The sequence below is a fragment of the Melanotaenia boesemani genome, chromosome 24 (genome assembly GCF_017639745.1).
Source record: "Melanotaenia boesemani isolate fMelBoe1 chromosome 24, fMelBoe1.pri, whole genome shotgun sequence".
In the NCBI taxonomy this organism is placed as follows: domain Eukaryota; kingdom Metazoa; phylum Chordata; class Actinopteri; order Atheriniformes; family Melanotaeniidae; genus Melanotaenia; species Melanotaenia boesemani.
In genome coordinates this window covers 5,291,330-5,315,099 of record NC_055705.1, presented here as the reverse complement: position 1 = coordinate 5,315,099, position 23,770 = coordinate 5,291,330, and the positions used below count along the sequence as shown (strand labels likewise).

The following is a 23,770-nucleotide window of genomic DNA, read 5'->3' as shown; positions in this document are numbered from 1 at the left end:
GGACCATTATTCTTCCTCCAGACCAGAAGCAACACTGTTGCCATAGCAACAGCCAGGAAGGAATGCTGGCTCTGTTACTGCGTAAATTAGTGAGATTCTAGGATATTAATTGATGGGACAATATAAACGGACATGACTCTGATTATTACGGCCCAGATGTTTGGGGCGGAGCTTCAGTTCCTTCCTTTCCTCCATACTCTCCATCCAGGTCTTTAGAGGCTCCGCCCCTCATTATGTCAGATCAGCCCTGGTGGAGCTAAACGGACTCGGGAACAAGTCAAGAACCAGGACAGAAACATTCCTCAAAGCTCTCAACTTTTAGATTTATAAAACCTTGTATAAGTGTGTCCTACTCATGTTTCCGTTTATAAATCAGAATGAACTCTAAAGCAGGTGCATGTGAGGGAACGCCTTGCCCCACCCACATGGTGGCTATAAATGTCAGGTATAATACGCCTATAATAACATATTTATCACATCAATTCCATGATGGCTTTCTAGTTGCTGGGTGCTCCAGCTGGGTGGGAGGTGTTCCAGCTGGGTGGCGGTGTTCCAGCTGGGTGGGCGGTACTCCAGCTGGGTGGGCGGTGTTCCAGCTGGGTGGCGGTGTTCCAGCTGGGTGGGCGGTACTCCAGCAGGGTGGGCGGTGTTCCAGCTGGGTGGGCGGTGTTCCAGCTGGGTGGCGGTGTTCCAGCTGGGTGGGAGGTACTCCAGCTGGGTGAGCGGTGTTCCAGCTGGGTGGCGGTGTTCCAGCTGGGTGGGTGGTACTCCAGCTGGGTGGCGGTGTTCCAGCTGGGTGGGCGGTGTTCCAGCTGGGTGGCGGTGTTCCAGCTGGGTGGGCGGTACTCCAGCAGGGTGGGCGGTGTTCCAGCTGGGTGGGCGGTGTTCCAGCTGGGTGGGCGGTGTTCCAGCTGGGTGGCGGTGTTCCAGCTGGGTGGGCGGTACTCCAGCTGGGTGGGCGGTACTCCAGCTGGGTGGGCGGTGTTCCAGCTGGGTGGGCGGTGTTCCAGCTGGGTGGGCGGTACTCCAGCTGGGTGGGCGGTGTTCCAGCTGGGTGGGCGGTGCAGAGGGACACAATCGCCGCTATTAACCAGGTGGCCAACAAGTTGCAGGAAATAAAGACAGTCTGGACGGAATCAAGACAACAATAAAACGGCATTGTGTAAGAATAAATAAATAAAGGAAATCCTCCTCTTGTGTGTTTCATTAGCGTAGCATCACTTCTAGACCTCCAGCCTCCAGTCTGGTCCCGCTCTGCTGGAATGAAGGACCAAAGCTACTTTCCACATTGACTGCTACATGCTGGCAGCAGACTGGCTCCTTATTTATCTGGATGGATTTTATAACATGGAAGTTTTGTTTCACAATGACAGAACATATTTTAGCGGTTGAGCTTCTTATTAATATCATCTCCCATTTTCCTGAAAATCCTGTTCCGACCGTGCGTTCTTAGGAGAATTAATACTGAATGTGCGTCTTTATTCATTTCTGCAAACAACTTTAATATCTAACATGTGGTGTTAAAGGTAATAGTGGTTTGTGCACAAATGTCTCACATTTCACAGCATTTCCTTGATTTTATTTGGACTGTTGGTGAACCAGCATCATAGTACAGAAAACCAGGAAGTTACCTGGATAAGAGAAAATCCAGCTTGGTACTACAGGCCACTGGTCTCCTCAGACATTTACAGACAGTTGTTAAACGTATTCTGTCTTTATTTACACTTTACATAAAGTCACAACTTTTTTCAGAATTTGTGTCGTAGATAGCTGCTAGCATAACATGCTAACGGCTCAAGAACATCTTGAAGGATGAAAGACAAATTGCAGCTTCTGTATTCAGTTTGCTCTTTATTGCTTCATTTATTTAATCATATTTGTATTTTCATTCTTCTCACATATATCTCCATTTTCTTTCATTCTCATATCAAACATTCAGTTTCCATCTCCTCTGATTCATCACTTACCTGCAACATTTCTTCTCACAGTGCTTTCCTCCAGTTTTCCATTTCCATTTACTCATTTTAAAGGTAATTACAGTCAATCTGAACTCAAAATCTCCATTTTTAAAAGTTACACAGCATCATTTCTTCTCACCATCTGCTATGTTCAGACAACAAAACAAAAAAGTTCTTATTTTGAGACTTGAAACTGAGTCATTAAGATGGAAGCTAAGATTTAGCTACAGATAAGAATCAACAATCCAGCTGCAAATCTTGTAGAAACATGAAAAAGAGGAAAAAACGGAATTATTTACAGAATCAGACCATCTGGTCTCAGTAATGATCCTACCAGTCAAAGTTTTCCACAATGACCCTGAAAAATAGACACAAAAGGAATAAAAATTTACATGAAAGGATAAAAAGTTTTCAGAGATTTTAAACGGTTGTTACAGAGTTGCTTTTTTTTTACTATTTTAATTTTATTTTTTAAGTTAAAGTTTAAGGAAGTTTATCTAAGTTTAAAAGACGTAAGATGTCACTTGTTTGGTAAGTGGTATAACCTACTGAATGTACTACAGACTGACAGTAAAATTCAGCAGATATAATGGAAAACAGAAAATGTTTAAATATTACTGCATATTATCGTTATTCTAACTTATTACGTTTAAACTGTGATCTCCAGATAACAAACTTGTAAAAATAAGTTTTGTGTCAAAGAGGAAAAAAAGTGCAAAACAGTCAACAACCTAAAGGAAGTTTAGTAACAGGAAGGTTTGTTTTCTTGAGATCACAGGTATACAATCATCACACAGAAATCTTGTTTCTGGTCACGTGTCCATCAGCAGGTGTGTTTCAGTACATTCGATTAAGTTCAGTCCGACTAGGTCCAGTCCGGCCAGCCGCGGTGGAGCAATACCGTCCTAATCAAGTTCAAACACATTCAGATTAGATTTTTCTACCTCTGTCCATCAAGAAAAGTCAACCAATCTCGGGCTGGAGTCTCCGCTGCCTCCTGGAGATTGAACCAATACCTCCCCATCTTCTTCCTCGCCTTCCCCTTCAAAGATGGCCGTCATGGGGGCGGCGAAGAGGCGGCAGCGAGCTGCGAAGTGCCGACTGGCAGAGCAGGGAGGAGTGAGGGAGCGAGGTCGCATATGGACAGAGGAGAGGACCAAGAAAGGAGAGGAAGAGGAGGTGAGGACGAGGTGATTGTGCGTCTGAACTTGTCGCCTACATCCAACCATCATGGAGAGAGAACAAGATGCAGAGGGAGGCACCTGGACACCCAGATGCAGGGGGGTGCTGATGTTAGCCACCATGTGGGAGGAGTTTACAGGTGTTACTGGTGATGGAGGAGGCAGCCGTGCCACCTGGAGGTCCGTGGCAGCAGATGGAGCCACGACGACGCGAAGCCGTTCAACTGCTGAGATCCGACAGGATGAATCGGATTGACTGCCCTTCCTCAGCAGGAGTGCCTTGAAGCTCTCGCTCCTCACTGACCTGTGACTCCGGTGGGATGCTGGTCGGGTCTGTTGAGAAGGTGGGTCAACTCGACTTTCCAAGGAGTGGGAAGAGGAGGAAAAGACACGATTCCTATCTTGTTCTATATCCCTTCTTCCAAGTATCTTCCTTTTGGACCTAAAAGGAAAAAAAACGGGGGATGAGTTAGCTTCTTAATTGTCCCAGAAACACACAGGCTGGGTCTCACTGTTGAGCTCTGGCAGTGTACGCATGTGGTAGGGTCAGCGTCCGCATGCGGTAGGGTCGGCATCCGTGTGCGGTAGGGTCGGCATCCGTGTGCGGTAGGGTCGGCATCCGTGTGCGGTAGGGTCGGCATCCGTGTGCGGTAGGGTCGGCGTCAGCGAGTGGTAGGGTCAGCGTATGCATGCGGTAGGGTCAGCGTCCGCATGCGGTAGGGTTGGTGTCCACGTACAGTAGGGTCGGCGTCAGTGAGTGGTAGGGTCGGCGTATGCATGCAGTAGGGTCGGCGTCCACGTGCGGTAGGGTCGGCGTCCGCAAGTGGTAGGGTCGGTGTCCATGTGCGGTGGGGTCGGCGTCAGCGAGTGGTCAAGTCGGCGTGTGCATGCAGTAGGGTCGCCGTCTGCGAGCGGTAGGGTCGGCGCCCGCGTGCGGTAGGGTCGAAATACGATTGAGTAGAGCTGACATCGGTGACTATGGGGCTGGGGTCTGCATGCGGTAGGGCCGGCGTCCGTGTGCGGTAGGGCCGGTATCTTTGTACCGTCGCCTAGGCATCTGCCTACGGTAGGGCCAGTGCAGCTGATGCTGGTGAAACGTGCTCTGGCATTCTAGCATATTGTTACAGCGTTGTGTTGCAGTTTTTCTTACGTGGTTACTGCACATCAAGAAGCTACAGAAATCCGAAAACATATAATCACAAACCAACCAAGTAAATCCAATAACCGAGCTGCAAGCAGGGGTGCATATTGGGTCTTGAAGAAGTGCGCATAAAGCCTTCACAGAACAGACGGCTACATTTGCGACCTTACGCAGAAGCTGCACAAGTTTAAATCCAGCTTTAGTTTTTATTCTCCTTAAGGACATGAAAGAGAAAATAGAAAATCTGCCTGGCATTGTTCCTTATATAATATCCTAGATATTACTTCAGATAAAAGCAAAAGTATTCCTCATTACCTTATTGCAGATGTCCACCACCATTCTTTTTTTTTTAAAAACTTCAAGTTTGTTTCAGTTGAAGTCCAATCACTACAACGTTGACTATACTGCCCCACTGCTGATTCTACGCCGCAGGCGGAGGATTTTCCTTCCTGGTTCTGGTGCTGATGGAGGTTTTTCTTTTCTAGTTCTGGTCCTGCTGGACGTTTTGCTTCCTGGTTCTGGTTCTGATGGAGGTTTCCATTCCTGGTTCTGATACTGATGGAGGGTTACCTTCCTGGTTTTGATAGATGGTTTTCCTTCCTTCCTGGTTCTGGAGCTGATGGAGTTTTTTTTTTTTTCCTTTTAATGGAGCTGATGGAGGTTTTCCTCTCCAATATCCACTCCGGATGGAGGACTGAATCAATGAGATGATCTGACCCAATCCATTGTTCTTTATCTAGGTTATTATTTTTATGAACTGTTTTAAATGAACAGAGTTTTTATAAGCAGGAGTAATTTTGAATTGAAAGAACTCGTTTTACCACATGGTCAGGCCGTATTTAATCATTTCAACCCAAATCGGACCAAATCCACCTCTCTGACTCTCGTCAACATTACTGGGAAGCAACAAACCTGAATGTGCTGACAGAGTCCACAACTGAAGACAAATACCCAAAGAAGGAACTATCAAAACAACTAACAGAAGGGCAAATTGGGAAGGAAGCTTCTAGTTTCAGGGACAAAACATTTAAATAAAGGAACGATGCTGGAAGGCGAGGAGGAGGGATAGAACAGAGGACTTGGATTCGGGTCATGGAACTCAGGAGCTACACTCAACTCTACACATTCACTGACAAATCAGAGGCTTTACCTGCAGCCACGCCCCAACAAGCGGGTGTTCACGCTGTGCCTTCCCATACTGCACTGCTCCAGAGGCAGAGGGAGGAGGCAAGCAGACATGTGAGGATGCTCTGTGACAGTGGGCGCACTTACAGTGTTCAGCATGTGTTTGGGTGGCACTACCTGTGGATGACAGCAAACAGATCCTCTGTGGTTCGTGGTCGGCCAGAGACAAACATCTGGTCTGCTGAGACACTGACAAACACGTCATCTGGTAAAGACACAAGAGAGTTCATTTGTTATTTTCTGTAGTCAGGCTTGAACATGAAGTAAAAACATGCTTAGAAAGTCCTTTTCTTACATACCAGCCCAGCTCTGAACAGACTTAGTAAAAACAGAAGCTCTGATTCAGCGGTTGTTATGACCCATTGCTGTTGTACCTCTGATGCCTGCTACATATTTTTACCTCCTTTAAAGTTTGTCTGAGGAAGGTTGGCCTATTTGATTCTTCTCTGCATAAACAAAAAGTGTAGCAGTGCTGATCCTGAGGGATAGACTGCAGCCCAGTTTCAGGAATATTTCTAGTTTAAATGTGCCCGACTACAGATGCTTTTTTTAAACCTCATGACCAGACCCAAACACACAGATCTCATTCTTGGGATTTACTCATACAGTCTTTTGAGGGCACTTGGTCAAATCTTAAAGGAACCCAATCTAACTTAGAGCAGACACTAACAGGGTCAGGTTCTGGACATATTCAACAGATTTTTTGAAGTAAGGACCAAGAACTTGGTCAAAGTGTCCCGTTCAGGAACAGTGAGAGCCTATCTATGTCTTTTCTAGACAGCATCACACAGTTGCTGCATCCATGATGAGAATCTCCCGTTCCATCACATCCCAAAGCTGCTGGACTGAGATCTGGTGGCTGTGGAGGCCGTTGGAGTCCACTGAACTCATCGTCATGTTCTAGAAAGCAGGTGGAGATGATCTGAGCTTTGTGTCATGGTGCATTATCCTGCTGGAAGTAGCATCAGAAGATGCTCCACTGTGGTCATAAAGGGATGGTGTAGCGGTAACCCCACTACACCAGCACATTTCAGTTATGTTAGATTGAGTTAACACTTCTGTTTATATTTGGTTTGAATTAGGTTGAAATGCTTTAGTTCTCTTTTTTAGCGCACACATTAGAGCACCATTGTATTTTCAATTCTGTTTAAGTTCTGTGTATTTAACATATATTCTTTTCTTTTAATGGAGCTGGGGGAGCCTTATGAATGCTTGGGGGCAGAAATGAGCTCAACTGGTAGAAGCCAAGGAGCAGGAAGTGCCGTGGGCCTAGATCAAGCCAGCTCCTTCCAGAGGGGGGATCAGTTGCCTCCATATCTTTAAATATTTAGATTTGTTGTTTGGATTTTGATTAGTTTGATTTCTTGTTTCATTTTTGGGTAATTCTTTTTGTTAAGTAATAGTGAACTAACTGTTTAGGTTTTGTCTCATTGTTTAATGTATTTGTTAGTATTTGTTAACCCCTCATGTGTTTTAGACTGGTTTGATCAGCCAGTATTTACGTGCCCCTTTGTTTCATGTTTGTTAGGTCAGTTTGGTTCTTGTGTTAGTTTGGTTTCTTTTGAATTACATGTTAAACAGTTAGTTTAAAGTTTTCTGAGTTATTGTTATACCTTTGTTTAGTTTTGTTCATTTGACCTCTTTTAAGGGCCCAAAACTGTTTTGAGTATTTTTTTGGGTAAATAAAACCCTTTTTTAAAACCAACTGTGTCCTTGTCCTTCACCAGCTCGGTCCTTCACAGTCAGTATGAATTGTTTCCATTTCCACAGACAGAAACTGGGAGGGGTGCCAGAATATCCAATCCAAGGAGTCCTAATGTTTTGGGAACCTTCCACTGATGTCTCGATCTTACCAATCCTATGATATCACGGCATGACGTAGCTGATTCATCTTTCAATATCTTAGAGTTACCTGGCAGGTAAAGGCGCATTTATGCTCAATGCAGAAGACGGATACGCAGACAGACAGTTTAATCTGTTTTCTGCGTCTGTTACGCACATAATTTGGTTCGTTTTCTGGGAGCTTAGCTATCCGTCGCTTGACACAGAAGACAGAGCAATACCACCAGAAACCATGGGGCCAGTGCTGAGCTGACATGCAAGAAACAAACCAGAGAAGAAGAAGAGAATCAGGCGGGGAACAAAAGAGCAGAAGAAGAATGAAGATGAGAACTGTCTGCAACGGAAGAAATTGCACAAGCTATTGAATAAAGACTGTATGCAAGTGTTTAGGTTGGAAACAACTTTATAGCAACGCATTACCGCTGCTAACGGTGTCTGAAACTGACGTCAGCTTGCAGGAATGAATTCAAAACTCAGCACTGCCCCCTAGTGGAGGAACTGACTTAACAACCTGAAGTGGTTAGCTGTGGAAATGCAACAGAGATCAGGGTTTACCGCATCAGAACGCACCATCCTGTGCTGAGCTCGCTGGATATTTTTTCTTCTTCAGACCATTCTCTGGAAACCCTAGAGATGGTTGTGGGTGAAAATTCCAGTAAATACTCAGACCAACAACCATCAAAGTCTCTTACATCCCCTTTCTTCCTCATTCTGATGCTCAGGTTGAACTCCAGCAACTCGTCTTTACCACGTCTACATGACTAACTGCGTTGAGGTGCTGACATGTGATTGGCTGGTTAGACATTTGGGTAATAAGTAGTTGAACAGGTGGACCTGATAAAGTGGACAATAAGTGTTTATATACATGGATAAAGCATCGGTCTCTTGATCAGATGTGTGTGACAACACACAGAGTTCAAGTTCTGCCAGTGGAGCTGCAGCATTGTCTGTATAACTAACCCATATAAATAACCTTTACCTGACTGAAAGAGACTCACCATCTAGACTTCTCCTGGCCTCCTTGGCCTCTTCGTCTATCCTCTGTGCTCCCTCTTTTCCTTTCTCCTCCTCTTCCTCGTCTGGCTCCTGGATCAGGAGGTCAGGCAGTGATAGCTCCCCCCGCAGGCTGTCAGTGGACAGCGCGCTGCTGAGCGAGAACCTGCTCTGACCAATCACAGCGCAGGAACTTTCCGAGTCACTCGTCTCTTGATTGCATGCTTTAATCATTCTCAGCCGCTCTCTCCTGACTTTCATCACATCTTGCTCATCCTCGGATGAGGATGATGAAGATGAGGACGATGATGATGATGAGGGGGCAGGCTTCATGGTTGATGACATCATCAGCAGCTGCCTGCCCAGCCTCCTTTTCCTTCTCTTTGCTTTGTCCTTTTTGTTGGATGATGACATGACCATCATCATGGTTGTCTTCGTCCCTCTCTCTTCGGCCCTCTCCTCCTCATCTTCCTTTTCATCTTCAGCTAGCGACGACCTCATCATCCTCCTATAAAATGTTTTCTCCTCATCCCGATAAAGTCTTGTCTCAATGACTCCACCAGAGATAGGCTCTATTACCCCACTGTGGGCTCCAACTGTCCAGGTGGAGGTAGTTACATGGGCTCCTGAGGTTTCCAGCCCATTAATCTCAGTGGGGCCAAAGTTGTCATAGATATCCGTGGGCCCTAAGGTGCAACTCATCTCATTGAAAGTGTCTTTAGCCATTATATTGCCCATAGTTTCTAAGGTGCTACTGGACCCCATGGTGGTCTGAGTCTGTGAAATGCTACCGGCCTCAGTCGTCCCTTTGAGTTTACTTTCAGTAGTTTTCAATACAAAGACTTGTTTTGCTGTTTTTGGAGATGTCAGTGAGAGATCTGGCTTCTTGGGCAAAATCTGAGGCTTCTGCCGCTTTGGGGAGCTGGCAGGTGAGGGTGTGGCATTCATCGAGCCAGCAGGCGTTATTGGTTTGTCCCCAATGCTCTCCAGTGATGGTGTTTTATGGGTTGCTTGTGTGCACAGCGGTGTGCAGACAGAACCATCGGGAAGCTGTGATGGGCCGTCAAGCCCATGAGAAGGTGATGTGATCTGACCACTGCTGTTGCGAACACTCTGCCCTTTTCTGGTCTTGGGGGATGCCATTAAACCCAGAATGCAGAGATCAGGCTTCTTTGGTGGAAGTGGCTTCTCAGGCGAGCGGAGCTTCCTCGGGGTACCCGGTGTAAAGTCCTGCTTATTGTGTTTCACATCAGTAAAGACTGAATCTCCATCAGCTGCACGGAGACTCAGAGTTTTTTCTTCTTTTTTGCTTTCTGACAGCTCCATCCGGTTTTCGCTTCTTTTATTTGCAGGTTCTGTTAACTCGGCTGCTGTTATCTGATGTTCTAGGGGAGGAGTTTGGACATTTGTGTCAGTATCATGACATATTTTGACCCAAGGACTCACAGGACTGGAGACTTGAGTGGGATTTATGTCTAAATCCTGTCTTTCTTGTTTACTGGACTGGGTATCTGGTGTAGTACCAGTACTACTCTGGATAAATAAGCTGCCTTTTACTCTCTGGTTGTTAAAATAATTTGATGCATTAATGTGGGACCCAGTCATCGCTTGGTTGTTGCAATTGGGTCTTGGCTGCTTTACTTTGGTGCTGACTGGGTAGTGAGCGTTAGCCAGTAATCCGTTAGCCTCACTGCAAGCTACATTGCAGATGGCTAGTTGTGATTTTGCACTAGGAGAGTTTAAGTCAGTGTTGTCCTTGCAGTGAAGGATAGCTTCATCCAACACAGGGCAGTCCAACTGAGCCTCCTCACTTTGCTTAGTGCTAGCTGCCGACGTAGCAGCTTGGCTATGGAGCGCAGCATCAGCTGAGTTAGTTTTAGCTTGCAGGACTTCCTGGTTCCTGACAGAGCGAAGTCTGACACCCTGCAAAGCTTGAGAAGTGACCAGGAGGCAGGGAGGCGTAGCTACTTGAACACCACCATCTGCAGACATGTTAGGGACTGGTGGAGGGACATCAGGCAGAGGAGGAGGAGGAGGAAGGTCAGGCATGTCTGAAGGTTCTGAAATGAAGGGAGGAGGTGGGGAAGTTGGGGGAGGAGGGAAGTTGGATGGCATGATCTTCCTCACAGCGTAGGAGTAAGGGGGAGGAGGAGGCCGGATGGAAGGAGGTAGAGGAGGAGGCGTGGGCAGGGATAGGGGTTGGAGAGAGGAGGAAGCTGGAGGAGGAAGAGGATTGGAAGCAAAAAGAGGTCTGGTAAAAGATGGAACAGCTGGGAGGCAGAACTGGGGGAGGGAAGGAGGAGGAGGAGGTGAAGCAGGCACAAGAGAAGAAGACTGAGGAAGAGGTGGAGGAGCAGGTGGAGGAGGTAAAGCAGGCACAAGAGAGGAAGACTGAGGAAGAGGTGGAGGAGGAGGTAGAGGAGGTAAAGCAGGCACAAGAGAGGAAGACTGAGGAAGAGGTGGAGGAGGAGGAGGAAGAGGAGGAGCTACAGAGTGTTTGGCAAAAGAAGGAGGAGCAGAAGGGAAGCAAATTTTGGAGATGGGAGGAGGTGGAGGAGCAGAAGGAGGTGATGAAAACTGTGGAAGAGGAGGTGGGGGAGGTAAAGCAGGCACAAGAGAGGAAGACTGAGGAAGAGGTGGAGGAGGAGGTGGAGGAGGTAAAGCAGCCACAAGAGAGAAAGACTGAGGAAGAGGTGGAGGAGGAAGAGGAGGAGGAGGAAGAGGAAGAGGAGGAGCTACAGAGTGTTTGGCAAAAGAAGGAGGAGCAGAAGGGAGGCAAATTTTGGAGATGGGAGGAGGTGGAGGAGCAGAAGGAGGTGAAGTTGATGAAAACTGTGGAAGAGGAGGTGGGGGAGGTGGAGGAGGAAGGAGAGGATGTCTCGCTGAGGAGTCAGAGGAAGTGTAAGAAGAGAGGGAGGAGGAGGAGGAAAACGAGGAAGAGAGGGAGGAGAGGAGCGATGACTTCCTCTCTGGCACTGGTGGCTTCGGCCTCCCTTCTCCCCGAGACCTTGTCCTGGGCAGAGAGGAGGTGGTGGGGGACAGAGGGAAGGACGAGGAGCATGAAGAGGAGAAAGGGGAGGCTGGGGGCAGGGAGAAAACTCCAGGGCTAGGTGTGAGAGGGGAGGACGGGTTGAGGGGGGAGGACACTGGAGTCCCAGGGGTGGGGGTGTTAGACTGGCTGGAATAACCGCTGGATGGAGATGTGAGGCGCTGAAGCCCGGCCATGGAGGAGTCAGGGGGATGGTGGCTGAAAGGAAGTCTGAGTCCTTCATCCTTTGGACCTGGAGACCCAGGCGTGATGGCAGGCATGTGGCCTGAGCTGGTCGAGTTGGGACTGCAAAGGGCGGAATCAGCAGAGGTTAAAGGCTCAAAGGTTGTGACTGTCCCACAGTTCACCCCACTCTGCCGTCTTTTAGTGGTGCTTCGCAGGACCCAGGGGTCGTGGAAGGCCTGAGGAGAAGATGTTGGTGAGTGCAGCATGTTGCGTTCCAGATGGGGGCTAAGGTCCAGACGTGGGCTTGGCGAGGAGCGGGAAGGCTTGCTGCAACCTGACCTGCGCCTCAAGGAGTCCGAGCGCAGTGGTGGAGGAGGCGGGCGCTTTGATTTGCGCAGGTAGATGCTGCTGGAGTAGTAAGAAGAAGTGCTGAACTTTCTTCTTAGAGAGGGGGAGCAGCTCATCTGTTCTGAGCACAGCGAGTTACTGTCAGTGCAGGAAGGGGTGGATCGACCGGAGGACAGCAGGGGATCACAGCTCCAACCTTCCTCGGAGACGCATCTCGTCTCCTGGATGTTGCTGCTGTGGATGCTGGAGCTGGGGGTGAGGGGCCTGTAGCTCCACCTCTCCCCACTACAAGAGCTGCCATCGTAGAAGGACTGAGAATCCTGCTGGGTGGTGGTCTGATCGTCCATGGCCTGGTAGCTGAACTGAGAAACTGAATCTGCAATAGAGGAGGAGGAGGGGTAGTGAGAGGAGGAAAGATCCTCACTCAGGGGTCTGTCACTAGGGTAAGACCACTCAGACTGCAGCCCGTGACAGCGGGTGTCTGGGACAGAGTAGGTGATGGGGGAGGAAGGGTAATAAGAGGAGGAAGGAGACTGTGGTATGACTCTGGCAGTGGGGTCAAAGGGCAGCAGGGGCTGGAGGTCACTCGGAAAACCTTGTCCATCCTTTCACAGGTTAGGGTTAGGGAACAGGAGAAAGAGGAAGAGAGAATCTTAGTTTCTGATTTGATTAACCAAATATGATGAAAATATTTCTTAAACTGACCTGGAAGGTAGAGGAGGAGGAGGCACTGAGTGTCCTGTAGGAGGCGCTGTTACAACTGACCTCAGAGTCCAGCGAGGAGTTGGCTGCCAAATGAGGGGGTTTGTGGATCTCAGAGGAGGAGGAGCATGAGGTGGGGTGTTTTTTTATACGTGGGGAGGTGGTAAGGGAGGCCATGAGGCTGGACATCTCTCCTCTGGGGGCTCGGATCTTCCTTGCTGTTAGCTGCCCCTCCTTTCTGGTTTCTTGCTTCGCTCCCTCGTCCACCTTAGTGTGCCGACTGGAGGTCGAGGGCACGGGTCGCCCTACCGTGGAGAACTGACCAGGAAGATCCATGTGGACCGTGGGTTTGGGGATGACGTCTCCTGGGATTTCAGAGAGTGTCCTGCGGCGGCTCAGCTTACGAGGTCGGTGGGTCAGTGAGTCGTTGTTAGACAGTATTTTCCGAAAACTGGCCTGACGATCAAAACTCTCACCTGAAGTTTGAAAAGAAAACAATGAAGAAGCTAAAAATGAGAAACTAAAATCCTAATCCATTCCTGATTTACAGTTTGAGCCTGAATTAAGTGTTGAGTTTGATGAACTCCAAGAGCCTTAGTGATGGCATGCGTTGGGATCCAAGACTGGAAGTTTGGCTAAGTACCTCTAAACTAGATCCCAGTACCCCTAAAATTTAAAAGATTTTTTAAAATTATTATTATTATGATCATTATTATTATTGTTCTATTCTATTCTACAGTCATTTAGAAGACACTTTTATCCAAAGCGACTTACATTGAGAGTAAGAACAACACAAGCATGAATTCAAACAAGATGGGACGTCACCATTAAGTGATAGTCAGACTGCTTTGAGTCCAGTTGGACCCAGGTGCTGTCATGTAGTTATTATGTAGTTATTATTATCATAACAAGCTAGAAATGTATAAAAACCATACTGTGCTTGGTTGAAACATAATATTTTAAGAAGAAAAATACCCCTATCCCCGCCTGCCTTTCTCCGCCTCGGGCTCTGAGCTCTTTGCAGAGCAAAGCGCTGCTTTCCTGACTGGCTGATAAGCTAAACTGGTGTAAGTACCAGGCATTATTACCATTAGCAGTCCTCATGTTTGCTGCATTTAAGCTCAGGTTACTCTTTATGTTGTTAGGTAGGAGTTAACCAGTTCTTCCAGCTAGGAAATGTTGCAGGTGGTCAGTCCCACTGTCCTCTGTTTGAGCTGGAGTAAAGCTCTTAGGTCATGTTCAAGTGTTAGCTAAAGCGCTACTGACTAGCTAACTGACTGGATGTCCATTAACATAATAACTCCTGTTGTGTGTGCGTGTATGAGTACAGACCGACAGACAGCCTGATCATGGACATAAAATAGTTGTGTATTTTGGGGTTTTTTTGTTTTTTTTTTGTTTGTTTGTTTGTTTTTTAAAAGCCAGGTTCAGGTAAGAGTGTGAGATCAAGTGAAATCAAACACATTGTTGGGTTATTTGCCTTTTGGTTGACGGTACAAAGAGAGAGAGAGAAGCAGAGAGGACTTTATTTATTAGTATTCTCAATAGTATTTTTTGATATTTAAATAAATTTATTTGAATAAAATCTATTTGTGTATGATTGTCATATGATGAAAAGGGAAGGAGAGGAGAGAGGGTCAGGTCAGGAGGTAAGAAGAGAAGTAGTAGTACCTAAAAGTAATGACAGATTTGCCAGTGAGGCGACAGGTTAAAGTAGAAGGAATAATCTGCAGTATACATACAAAGATAACATACACTACATACATAGTACCATAGGCAGGGCTGCCTGTCTTTTATAATTGTATTATCGTTATTATTATTAGTTATTAGTATTAGTATTTTGTAGATTTCAAGCACTGTGTATTTTTATTCATGTATTATATAATACTTAGGTTGAAAAAGTCAGTTTCTGTTAATGTGTTTTACATGATGTGTGTTGTATTTCAAATAAAGTCCAAAAAATAAACCCATGGTCCATTTTTGGTGTTTTTGGTGCTCACTTCAGGGGCTGGTTTACTCCAGAAACATCCAGTTTATGTATATGTTCAGGAGCTGCTGTATCAAAAGGAGTCGTCTTCCTCCGGATGTTAGACCTACAATATGTTTATTTAATGATTTCATTCCTCTTCTGCTGCAGCTCAGCATTTAAACAACCTTCGTCAGAATTGAGGGTTTAGTCACAGACTTTACCTAAAAGTGTTTTGCTTTTCTTTCACAAATGTGGGAACGAAATTGTGTTAAAATATATAAAAGTATGAAATTATTCTTCAGTTTTCTGGGTGCTCAGCATCCTTAAACCTCCGATCCTAGAACCGCCCCTCTTCCTCCCTTTGGCCTACCACTTCGGGGCGAAGGCAGCTGAGGAGGAAGAGAAGCCTTCCTTCAACCGGAAGGTCGGTGGGTTGATTCCAAGCGTCCCCGACTGCATGCCTAAGTGTCCCTGAGCCTGCATTGCCTCCCGATGAGTGTGTGTGTGTGTGTGTGTGTGTGTGTGTGAGTAAATGGGTGAATATGAATTGCAGTGTAAAGCGCTTTGAGTGGTTAAGCTGAGTGGAAAAGTGCTTTATAAGTACAGTTCATTTACCTTTTAGTATTATAGTCACACACATGGTCCCATAGTTAGACCTAGATCATGAAAACATCTTGTTCCTCTAAAAGAAAAGGCTTACCTTAGTTCAGGGGTGCCCAAGTCCGGTCCTCAAGACCTACCATCCTGCAACTTTTAGATGCAACCCTTCTCCAACTCACCTGAATCAAATGACTGGCTCGTTACCAGGTGTCTGCAGAGCTGAATGACATGCAGATGACTTCTGATTCAAGTGTGTTGGAGAAGGGTTGCATCTAAAAGCTGCAGGATGGTAGATCTCGAGGACCCCTGCCTTAGTTCTACAAAATGGAGGGTCAGGGCCAAGAGGGGAAACTAGGATTGGGCCAAATTACACCCTAAAATTCAGGTCAAACTGAGTTTATGTCAGGGTGAACCTCCAAGGTCCAAGCAAGTCACGGTCAAGTCCCAAGTCCGAGGTTAAGTCATAGAAAAATAGACAAAATCCAGACCTCTGTAAAGCCAGTTGATCTGGTTCTTCAGAGACTGACCATGTCCAACTCCTACTCCACCAGTTACTGGCTCAGATGGTCATAAGCAAACAGAAGCTGACAATACGCTGCATCAAGCCCAAATAAAGCTCCATGTTCAAGTAACACCTCAAGTCTTTTAAGTCTAAAATTATTCAAGTTAGAGTCTCATTCCAGATTCAAGTCCTGAATACTAAACCAGTATCTGTACCTGTTACATTGATGGGAACTATATCAGCTGCAACCGCCTCCGCCTGCTGCCTCATCCTCTCTTCTGGAGTCGGAAGCCGCTGAATTGGCTCAATCTCCATATCGACCGTTGATTCGTAGGTCGGAGAAAACCCGTCCCAGCTAGAGGTGGCGCTGACGGGGTTCAGGACCAGTGGGGTCATGGGTCGCATATTGTTCAGGAAGAACCTCTCGTCTTCGTCAGAAGAGGCTGATGACTGAAAAATGAACAATCATAACTCACACACATGAAGCACTGAGTCCAGTCTAACTGTGCTGGAGAGGCACTAGTGAAGCCTACGGAAGACCTGCGAACTACTCCACCTACTCTAGCTCTATACAGTCTAAGTTCAGTCTGTGTTTACCTTTCTCCTCCACACTGAAAACTTGAAACAAAATGAAAAGCAGGACTGAGAGAAAAAATCCAAGACCCTGCATCTCTGAGGGGAGAATGCGAGAGAAGAAAAGAAGACGAAGGTGAGAACCAGTAATGAAGAACGGCATTCATGGCTGGAACAGCGGCAGTACTTCAGTTTGGCCACCAGAGAGCAACAAAACACAACTATCATCTACTGCTGCAGAATAAAAGAAGAAATGAATCAAATGCTCCTAAAGAGTCACCATCTTCTGCTGAAGCTAGCGCAAAACCAAACTGGTGAGAGGATGTGCTTAGTGTGGAAATCCTCGAGTTCATGGATGGAATATTGAATAGAGCTTGCAAATACAAGCCCAGGGGTCAAACACTCATGGGAGGCCTGCTAGTCTGAGCCTCAGTTTAAAGTATTTAAAAATATCTCAGTAAAAAACATTGACCAGAAAGAGACACATTATGGGCAAAGAAAAGCAACAACAAAAATCATAAAATGACCATAAAGAGACAGACGCACAAGTAAACTAAGACAGAAAGTCACTGTAAAGATAAAATGTTGTGTATAAATTACACTGCAAAGAGAAGGATGCAGTGTCAAGGTGCTGTACTGTGTCTGTGGTCCAGTATAAAATAATCCCTCCAGGATTATAGGAAACAACACAATCAGCCTGATGGGAGCTGAGTCGGCGCTCCGCGTGTCACTAAGCCGCCGCTTTCAGCCTCATTAATATTCATGAGGCAGCTACAACAACCAGCTTCCATCCTGTGTCGCTCACCATCTTCCTGCTTTTGTCCCGCCATCGCCTGCGTGTGCTGCCCTCTGATTGGTCGAGGCCAGAGAACGTGGGGAAGGTGGGGCTGGGTGGGCGGGGCTTAGAGCAGCCTTGCTGAATCAGCCCGTTAGACACTGCAGACACAAAGATAAGAGACATTTAATACAAGTTTCACTGACATTAAATGAAAAATAAATAGATTCTTATCTACATTTTGTACTACTTTCCTTTACTTTCAGTAAATAAACAAATATGGTTGAGTGTCTAAGATATATATATACATAATTTTTATTCTTTTTACTGTGAGCATATTAACACGTAAACTTTCAGTTATCAGTCACTCAGAAGTTCAGTCAAACTCTTTGAATGTTGGAGACATCAGTCAGAGGAAATAATTTCTCCCTCTGAGAGATGATTTGACAAAATGTTGAGATCACTTAAAATCACTCACCGATCCTAGGAGGGATGACCATCAAGGTCCAAACTGGAGCAATGAAGCATTAAGTGAAGTTAAAACAACTGGATTTGATCTCAATTTAAATGATCTGTATAAAACCGCAAGTCAGCCTCAGGTAAGAAGCTAATAAAGACATGGAGAAGCTCCACCCGTCTCCCGGGAACGCCGCTGCCATGAAGGAGTGTGTTCGGCCAGAGGGTCATCGGGTGAAGCCGCTGTGTGTTGCTGTTAATTCTAATCCAACAACTCACACAGGAATTAAATCTGAGTGCTGATGTCATGATCAGAAGCATGTGATCCTAAACATATCCTGTAGTTTACTGTTAGAATTAACAATCATGTGTGTGTGTCGTGTGTGTGCTGCACATTTAGACCATAAATGTGCCGTAAAGCGTAATAATTTAAAGAGTAAATAACATCCAGTGCTGCCAGCTGCAGCTAATATGTGTCACAGCTTTTAGAAAGTGAATGAATGTCAAATTTCTTAATTGTTTGATACTAAAATGTGGCGCATGTGGTTTATTTATTTCTCCTTTTTTAACCAGATAAAACCTTGTTGAGATTAGAAATCTCCTTTTTAAGAGTGGCTAAATGATTATTTATGAAATGAATAAATTATTATTTACAGCCCCAATTTCCCAAAAAAATAAAACCAGAATTCCATCAGGTCATATTTTACTCCCAGTAGAAGATCAACAACATGTCAGATGGTGAAACTGAGACATTTCACCATGTGATTGAAAATATGAGCTGATAGTGAATCTGATGGAAAAAGTTGGAACAGGAGCAACAAAAGGCTGGAAAAGTAACTGGTACAAACCAGAAACACCTGGAGGAGCATTTGTCAACTAATCAGGTTACCTGGTAACAGGTCAGTAACATGACTGGTATAAAAGGAGCATTTCAGAGAGGCAGAGTCTCTCAGATTCAGAGAATCAGGAGGAATCTCTGTGTGTTGGGACAAGGCTGGATGCTGGTGATCTTCTGCATTAAAAGCAGACATGATTCTCTACTGGAAACCAGTTCATGGACTCAGGAAGACTTCCAGAAACCACTGTCTGTGAACACAGTTCACCCTGAAATCTCTTTAATAAAAAAAAAGATGTTTTTACAGCTTCGTTTGAACTTTAGAAGCTGCTTCTGTTCTTCAAGCTCATGAGCAGATTTATTGTGTCTGATGCTGTTTCTCTGAATAAATTGTCTGAATCTTGTGAAGGCACCACAGCAACCAGACCCGAGAGTGAAAGCAGCATATCTATCCCTTCTGCTGAGCTTCAGGTGTTTCTGTTTCCATCCAGAGGAGGGCAGCATCCTGCTTCCTCTGGAACTTTAGCTAAATATGTGTGTGTGGTGAAGCTCAACGTGACCAAACGGTGGGTTTGTGCCACGTTTTCCTCACCTCGCAGGTCGTCAGAGCTGCCGGATCGTCTCTTCCCAGGAATGAAGCGAAGCCCCTGCTGAGGTTTCTGGGTGGTGTAGTGGACGGACCACTTACTGTCCCCGTCCCCTGCTGCAGAGACCAAGACAGACCGACAAGCAGAGGTTCAGAGGGAGGCTGCTTCTTTAATCTCATTCATTCACACAGAGGGGAGCGGTGATGCTGGGAGTTGCCACTCTCAGCACTTCTGAAGGTGACCGCAGCTCCGTGCAGTGCTTCGGGATTTTAATGTGAGGAAAAACCATCAGATTTGCCAGAGAATTCAGAGGACAGATGTGACATTTAACCCTCGTCTTTCTGCTGCTCAGAGCACAAACTCTGGCGCACAGTAAGAGAAGATGTCACTCATTAGACTTTGGTGAATTCCCATGTTTCTTCTTCTATAGAGAACCCATGTTTCTTCTAATCAATGCACTGCTTCACCAGGTGTCTGAGGTTCTCCAAGAGTGGTCAACCCCTGTTAAAGAGTCTGGACACACAACTTTCAAGGGGTTTGAATGACTTTTAGAGATTTTCTCCCAGAGACGACTGGTGGTTGTTAAAGTTTTTCTAAGGAGAAGCAGATCCATAACAAATCCTAAAAGACCTCTTAAAGATAAAAATCTGTCCTTGATGATTTCCTAAAACCCTTTAAAAACATCCAAGGATGCTTGGCAGACCTCAGGTTACAAACCTAGTGGAGTTAAACTGTCCCTGTGTAGGACTAAGGTTCTTGATAGGTTTCCACAGGCCATCATAAAAATACATGGTTCTTGAGCAGGTCCTGGGAGTCCTTAAGAAGGTGTCAATGATCATGGTTCTCCGAGAAGGTTCCAGGAGCTCTGGATGTCTTTAAGTCTCTGGAAAGTGTCAGAAGTCCTTCAAATGGTTCCAGTCACCACAGAGAAGGCACTGCAAGCCTTGAGCTGTTCCCAGTGGTCCTGCAGATGTGGTCCAGGTCTTTAATGTGGCTCTTAATGAGGCCATGAGGGTCATTGAATGCATCCCAGGGCTCCTTGAGCAGGTTTTTGAGGAGACGCTTGAGTTTGCTGGTAAAAAAGGCTCCTGCAGTCCTTGAAGAGGTCCTTGAATGAATTACCGTGCTGTTGCTGTGGTTACATGCAGACCTGAACTGTTTGATGAGATTTTAGCATGCAGCTGATAGCCAATCAGAGAGGAGCATTTTATGAGGTCATCTCCACTAAATGTATTGCTGCTCTCTGACCTGATTTAATCTATCATCAACACAGCGACACTCACCTGTGGCCTTACTGAGGAATCTGAGGACGGATTTGATCGCGGCCCGGATCAGAACCATGGCGACGCCACACACTCGCGCAGGCACTCACACAGATGCCCACACACTCCTGAGGCTGCAGCAGACAGAGAGCGAGGCGGCAGCAGCAGTGATGCAGCTCTGCTCGATGCGACGATGCTCTCCTCCCACTGCTCTCTCTCTCTCATTCACCCTCTATGTCGCTCGCCCCTCTCTCTTTCTTCTTCTTTTTATTTCCACACAAACACACACACAGCTGTTAGCCATGTTGGCGGGAAGCCAGCACACGTGTGTGCCCTTCATGAGTGTCACCAGGTGATGAAGGTTACCCACAAATGCTGCATGTACACACACATGGAAGAAGATGAAGCTTTGAAGATGAAGAGAAAGTGTGTGTGTTGTTCTTTTAATCTTTCAGTCTTTGTGAGGACATTGGTCTGTCAGGGAGAGACATGATGAAGGATGGAGTCTTCTTCAGGGTTTATTAGATGTAGAACATACCGGACTCAGCCTTTGATGGACCTGCAGCCTTGCTGCAAGCCGGTAAACTGAGATCATGAAGCATCATTTCACTTTTCTCCTGTAAACATGAAATTTTAGAAAAAGCGACTAAAACATCATAAAATGCCCTTTAACTCCAAACTCCAGCCACATGTAAGCGGGGGGAGTAGTTTTATGGTTTATGTAATCACAGAGTCTCACACTAGGTTTCCTTTGACTCGCTGGGCCCCTGGACCTGTGCTGGGTGGACCCCGCCAGTAACCCATCCCAGATCAATGCTACCTATCAATACCACAGTGTGCCGCTCCACGTGCCATGTTGACATTACTGATACACGAGGTTGATGTTGAAGAAGTTCACCTTCACCATCACCTTCATCAGCATTCCCAAACTGGGACAGTTCCAGTCTGTAAGTGTGCCGACGATGTGGGCCATGAGGAGCAGCTAATTACTGTCTGCTCCATCTTCACCTCCCTGCTGTTTTAATTAGTTTCATTAATTAGATGCCAAGTAGGCCACGATATCGTTATGTCACACGGTTATTTTTAGGCTCACAAGGTTCAGATCACTGCTGTCCAATCTGAGGACAGGAGGGGCGGGGCTTATAGCAGGGCTTGGATCCAGGTGTGGACATTCAGGTGCAAGTGAAGCTAACAGGTGTTGCAGCCATAAGGCCTGTTCATCTGTTAAGACAGGAATTAGCCATTAGGCTAACGTATGGAGCTGCAGCTAATCCTGCACACACACTCGAGGAGCTTATGCTCAGAGGGGAGGTGATTGCGTGGAGCGCTGCTGTGTTTCACTCTGTGTTATGTGAGAATAACAGCTGATCGGAGCTGTGATAATTATTGATCAGACCGTACATGAGTCTCATCGGACCTGCAGGCTGTAAAGTGGTGTGACTGTTTATGATGGAGACAACACGAGCAGACCTTTATGACGACATTATCAGATAAAATTTCACCATCAACGTGTGATCTGTGTGTTTCCTGCTGAGATGAATGAAAGTGAAGAATTCTCTGGGATGACCATAGTCAGGAACTAACTGAGATCATTTCACACTGAATCGGCCCTAATCTGATCAGGTTACACCGAACATAGCCAGCCACATAAGGCAGGACAAACATGAAAATAAAGTACCTATCTGTACCTTTAGGAGAACAAAGGATCATCACTGGGGTAGTACCCGCAAAGGTACTGCTGTTGTATCAGTGCTGTACTTCTGAGGACTGTCTTGTATCCTAATTTAAATAATCATCCACTGCAGAGAGAACAACAGCAGCACCTTTAAGGATACCACCGCAGCGACAATCCTATGTTCCCCTATGTTTCCTGATACCTGAGATGATTCAGGGAAACTGTGGGCCAAACCAACACAAACCTGAAAACACTACATGAGATATGCCGGGGTCAAGAAGAAGCATACCATGGTGACTTAGACTGTTCAGGACCCGAAACAACGAAAACAGAGAACCAAAGTAGGCTTAATGGAATAATCTGGGTCCAAACTGACCCAGCGAGGTATGATTAGACCATTTCATACCACAAACAAACAAGCTCGTCACTGGGACTGTTCAGAACAACAAACCAGCCTCCTGAAGCCCCGTTTCCGCCGCGAGGACAGGCTCAGGATGGGACGCTTTGGTGTGGTTTGGTAACCCTGGTAACCCTGTGTTGCGTTTCCACAGCAACCGTACCCTCAGCCAGACAGCTATGGATGCAGTGTGATGTTCATAGCGGCACAACGCCTTCCTTAAATTACAATGAAGAAGAAGCGACCCAGAAACAATTTTAGTTTAACGTCATAAAGATTTGCAGCCTGGATTCGAGCTTGTCAGCCTGTAAAAACATCCTGAAATATTCACGTTTGTAAATGTGCAGAAAAAGGATTTGCATGGATGTAAAAAAAAAACTTCACAAGTTCTTTAGCAAACACCTGTTCACAGAAGCAAAGCACAAAACTGCGTGCAAGACTCTTTCTGATTGGATGGTGACTAATCAAACTGTCCAATCAGACAGGAGATGGTTTCCTGTCCTCCCGCATCGCTGCAGACTTTTAAAGTGGAGAAGACAAATTTTAGGGACGGATGAGAGAGGGTCCTGGCTGCGAAACTCAGAACTGGATGGGGTCATTGGATCATTCTTCTCTTTCCTTCCTTGTCCGCGTTTGAGCAGCATTCCCGGTTGTAAACAGACAGGAATCATGGAAAATGAATCAGAACGAGCTAAGGTAACATAAATATATGTAACATGGACTCTCCGTGTCTCTTAAAAACTGTTTCTTCTGTCATGTTTGCTGCACAGAGCCTGGGTTTACAAGTTTTCAGTATGAACACAGTGTCGTGCTACCAGCAGGTTTTACATCCATGTCAGCGATAATTTCCAGCCAAGCTGTGCTGCTAGCTGGCGTCAAGTTTTCAATCAGCCACATAAGCTTCACATATGCACACAATGTCTCTCTAGTCCTTATAAACAGTGTTTTTCTGTTGTGTTTCTCCGTAGACAGCAGACCTGACTGTAACTATTATTTATAGCTACTGATAAATGTAGAATGTGCCACATATACAGTGGTGGAAATAAGTATTTGACCATGGGGGGTGCACCCGCGGGGGGTGTGGCTGTTTTGACACCCACACCTTTTCGCTGTTTTTTTCTTTTATAAATGCTTCTCCAGTCATTCTGCACCTTTGTGCAACCTAATTCTCCTCCTCCTCCTCCTCCCTCTCCCATTGCTCCTTGAATCATGGCAGGACTGCTGGTGATCAGCTGATTGGCTTTTCTGTCCCATCATCGTTTCTCGTGTAGTTTGTTCATTGTCCAGCTCGTGCTGAGGAGGAGGAAACTAGCAGGATGTTGATGCTAAACGAAGCATGTTTCAGTCAGACGGCCGTTTGTTTGCATTTATTTTATATTATTTCATTACTAGCTGAGTTTGCTGGTGACACAGTTGGAAAAACTGCTGGTCATGATAAAGCAGATGGATCAGATTCAGATGGATCAGGTTAAGATATCTAACGGGTGTCGAGATTAAACCAGAGGACATCTTCTCTAAATTATCGGTGCTGTGAAGATGCTGGATCGGCAGTTTTATCTTGTAGGAGCCATGAAT

General features: G+C 46.0%; 1 protein-coding gene across 3 annotated transcripts; it reads right to left on the bottom strand.

Moving 5' to 3' along the window:
* Positions 1–1,723: 1,723 nt before the first annotated feature.
* nhsl1a (NHS-like 1a) lies at positions 1,724–20,281 on the bottom strand. Of its 3 annotated transcripts, XM_041978734.1 has the most exons (8): positions 20,145–20,281; positions 18,867–18,977; positions 17,014–17,144; positions 15,851–16,085; positions 12,568–13,040; positions 8,306–12,467; positions 5,583–5,670; positions 1,724–3,581 (listed from the first exon to the last, which is right to left on the bottom strand). In XM_041978734.1, the coding sequence occupies exons 1-8, from the start codon at positions 20,200–20,202 to the stop codon at positions 2,912–2,914; spliced, it is 5,928 nt and encodes a 1,975-aa protein (XP_041834668.1). In that variant the 5' UTR covers positions 20,203–20,281; the 3' UTR covers positions 1,724–2,911. The 3 variants fall into 3 exon arrangements, with proteins under 3 accessions (XP_041834668.1, XP_041834669.1, XP_041834670.1); XM_041978735.1 differs by lacking the exons at positions 18,867–18,977; positions 20,145–20,281 and adding an exon at positions 17,462–17,791; XM_041978736.1 differs by lacking the exons at positions 17,014–17,144; positions 18,867–18,977; positions 20,145–20,281 and adding an exon at positions 16,809–16,874.
* Positions 20,282–23,770: the final 3,489 nt, after the last annotated feature.

Bases quoted from the DNA above. Each gene is read 5' to 3' on its own strand.
- nhsl1a (XM_041978734.1), bottom strand. From the start codon at position 20,202: ATGGTTCTGATCCGGGCCGCGATCAAATCCGTCCTCAGATTCCTCAGT. The intron at 17,145-18,866 runs GTGAGGAAAACG...TTGTGTCTGCAG, and splicing joins CAGCTCTGACGACCTGCGAG to TGTCTAACGGGCTGATTCAG. The intron at 3,582-5,582 runs GTAGTGCCACCC...TTTTCCTTTTAG, and splicing joins CTGTTTGCTGTCATCCACAG to GTCCAAAAGGAAGATACTTG.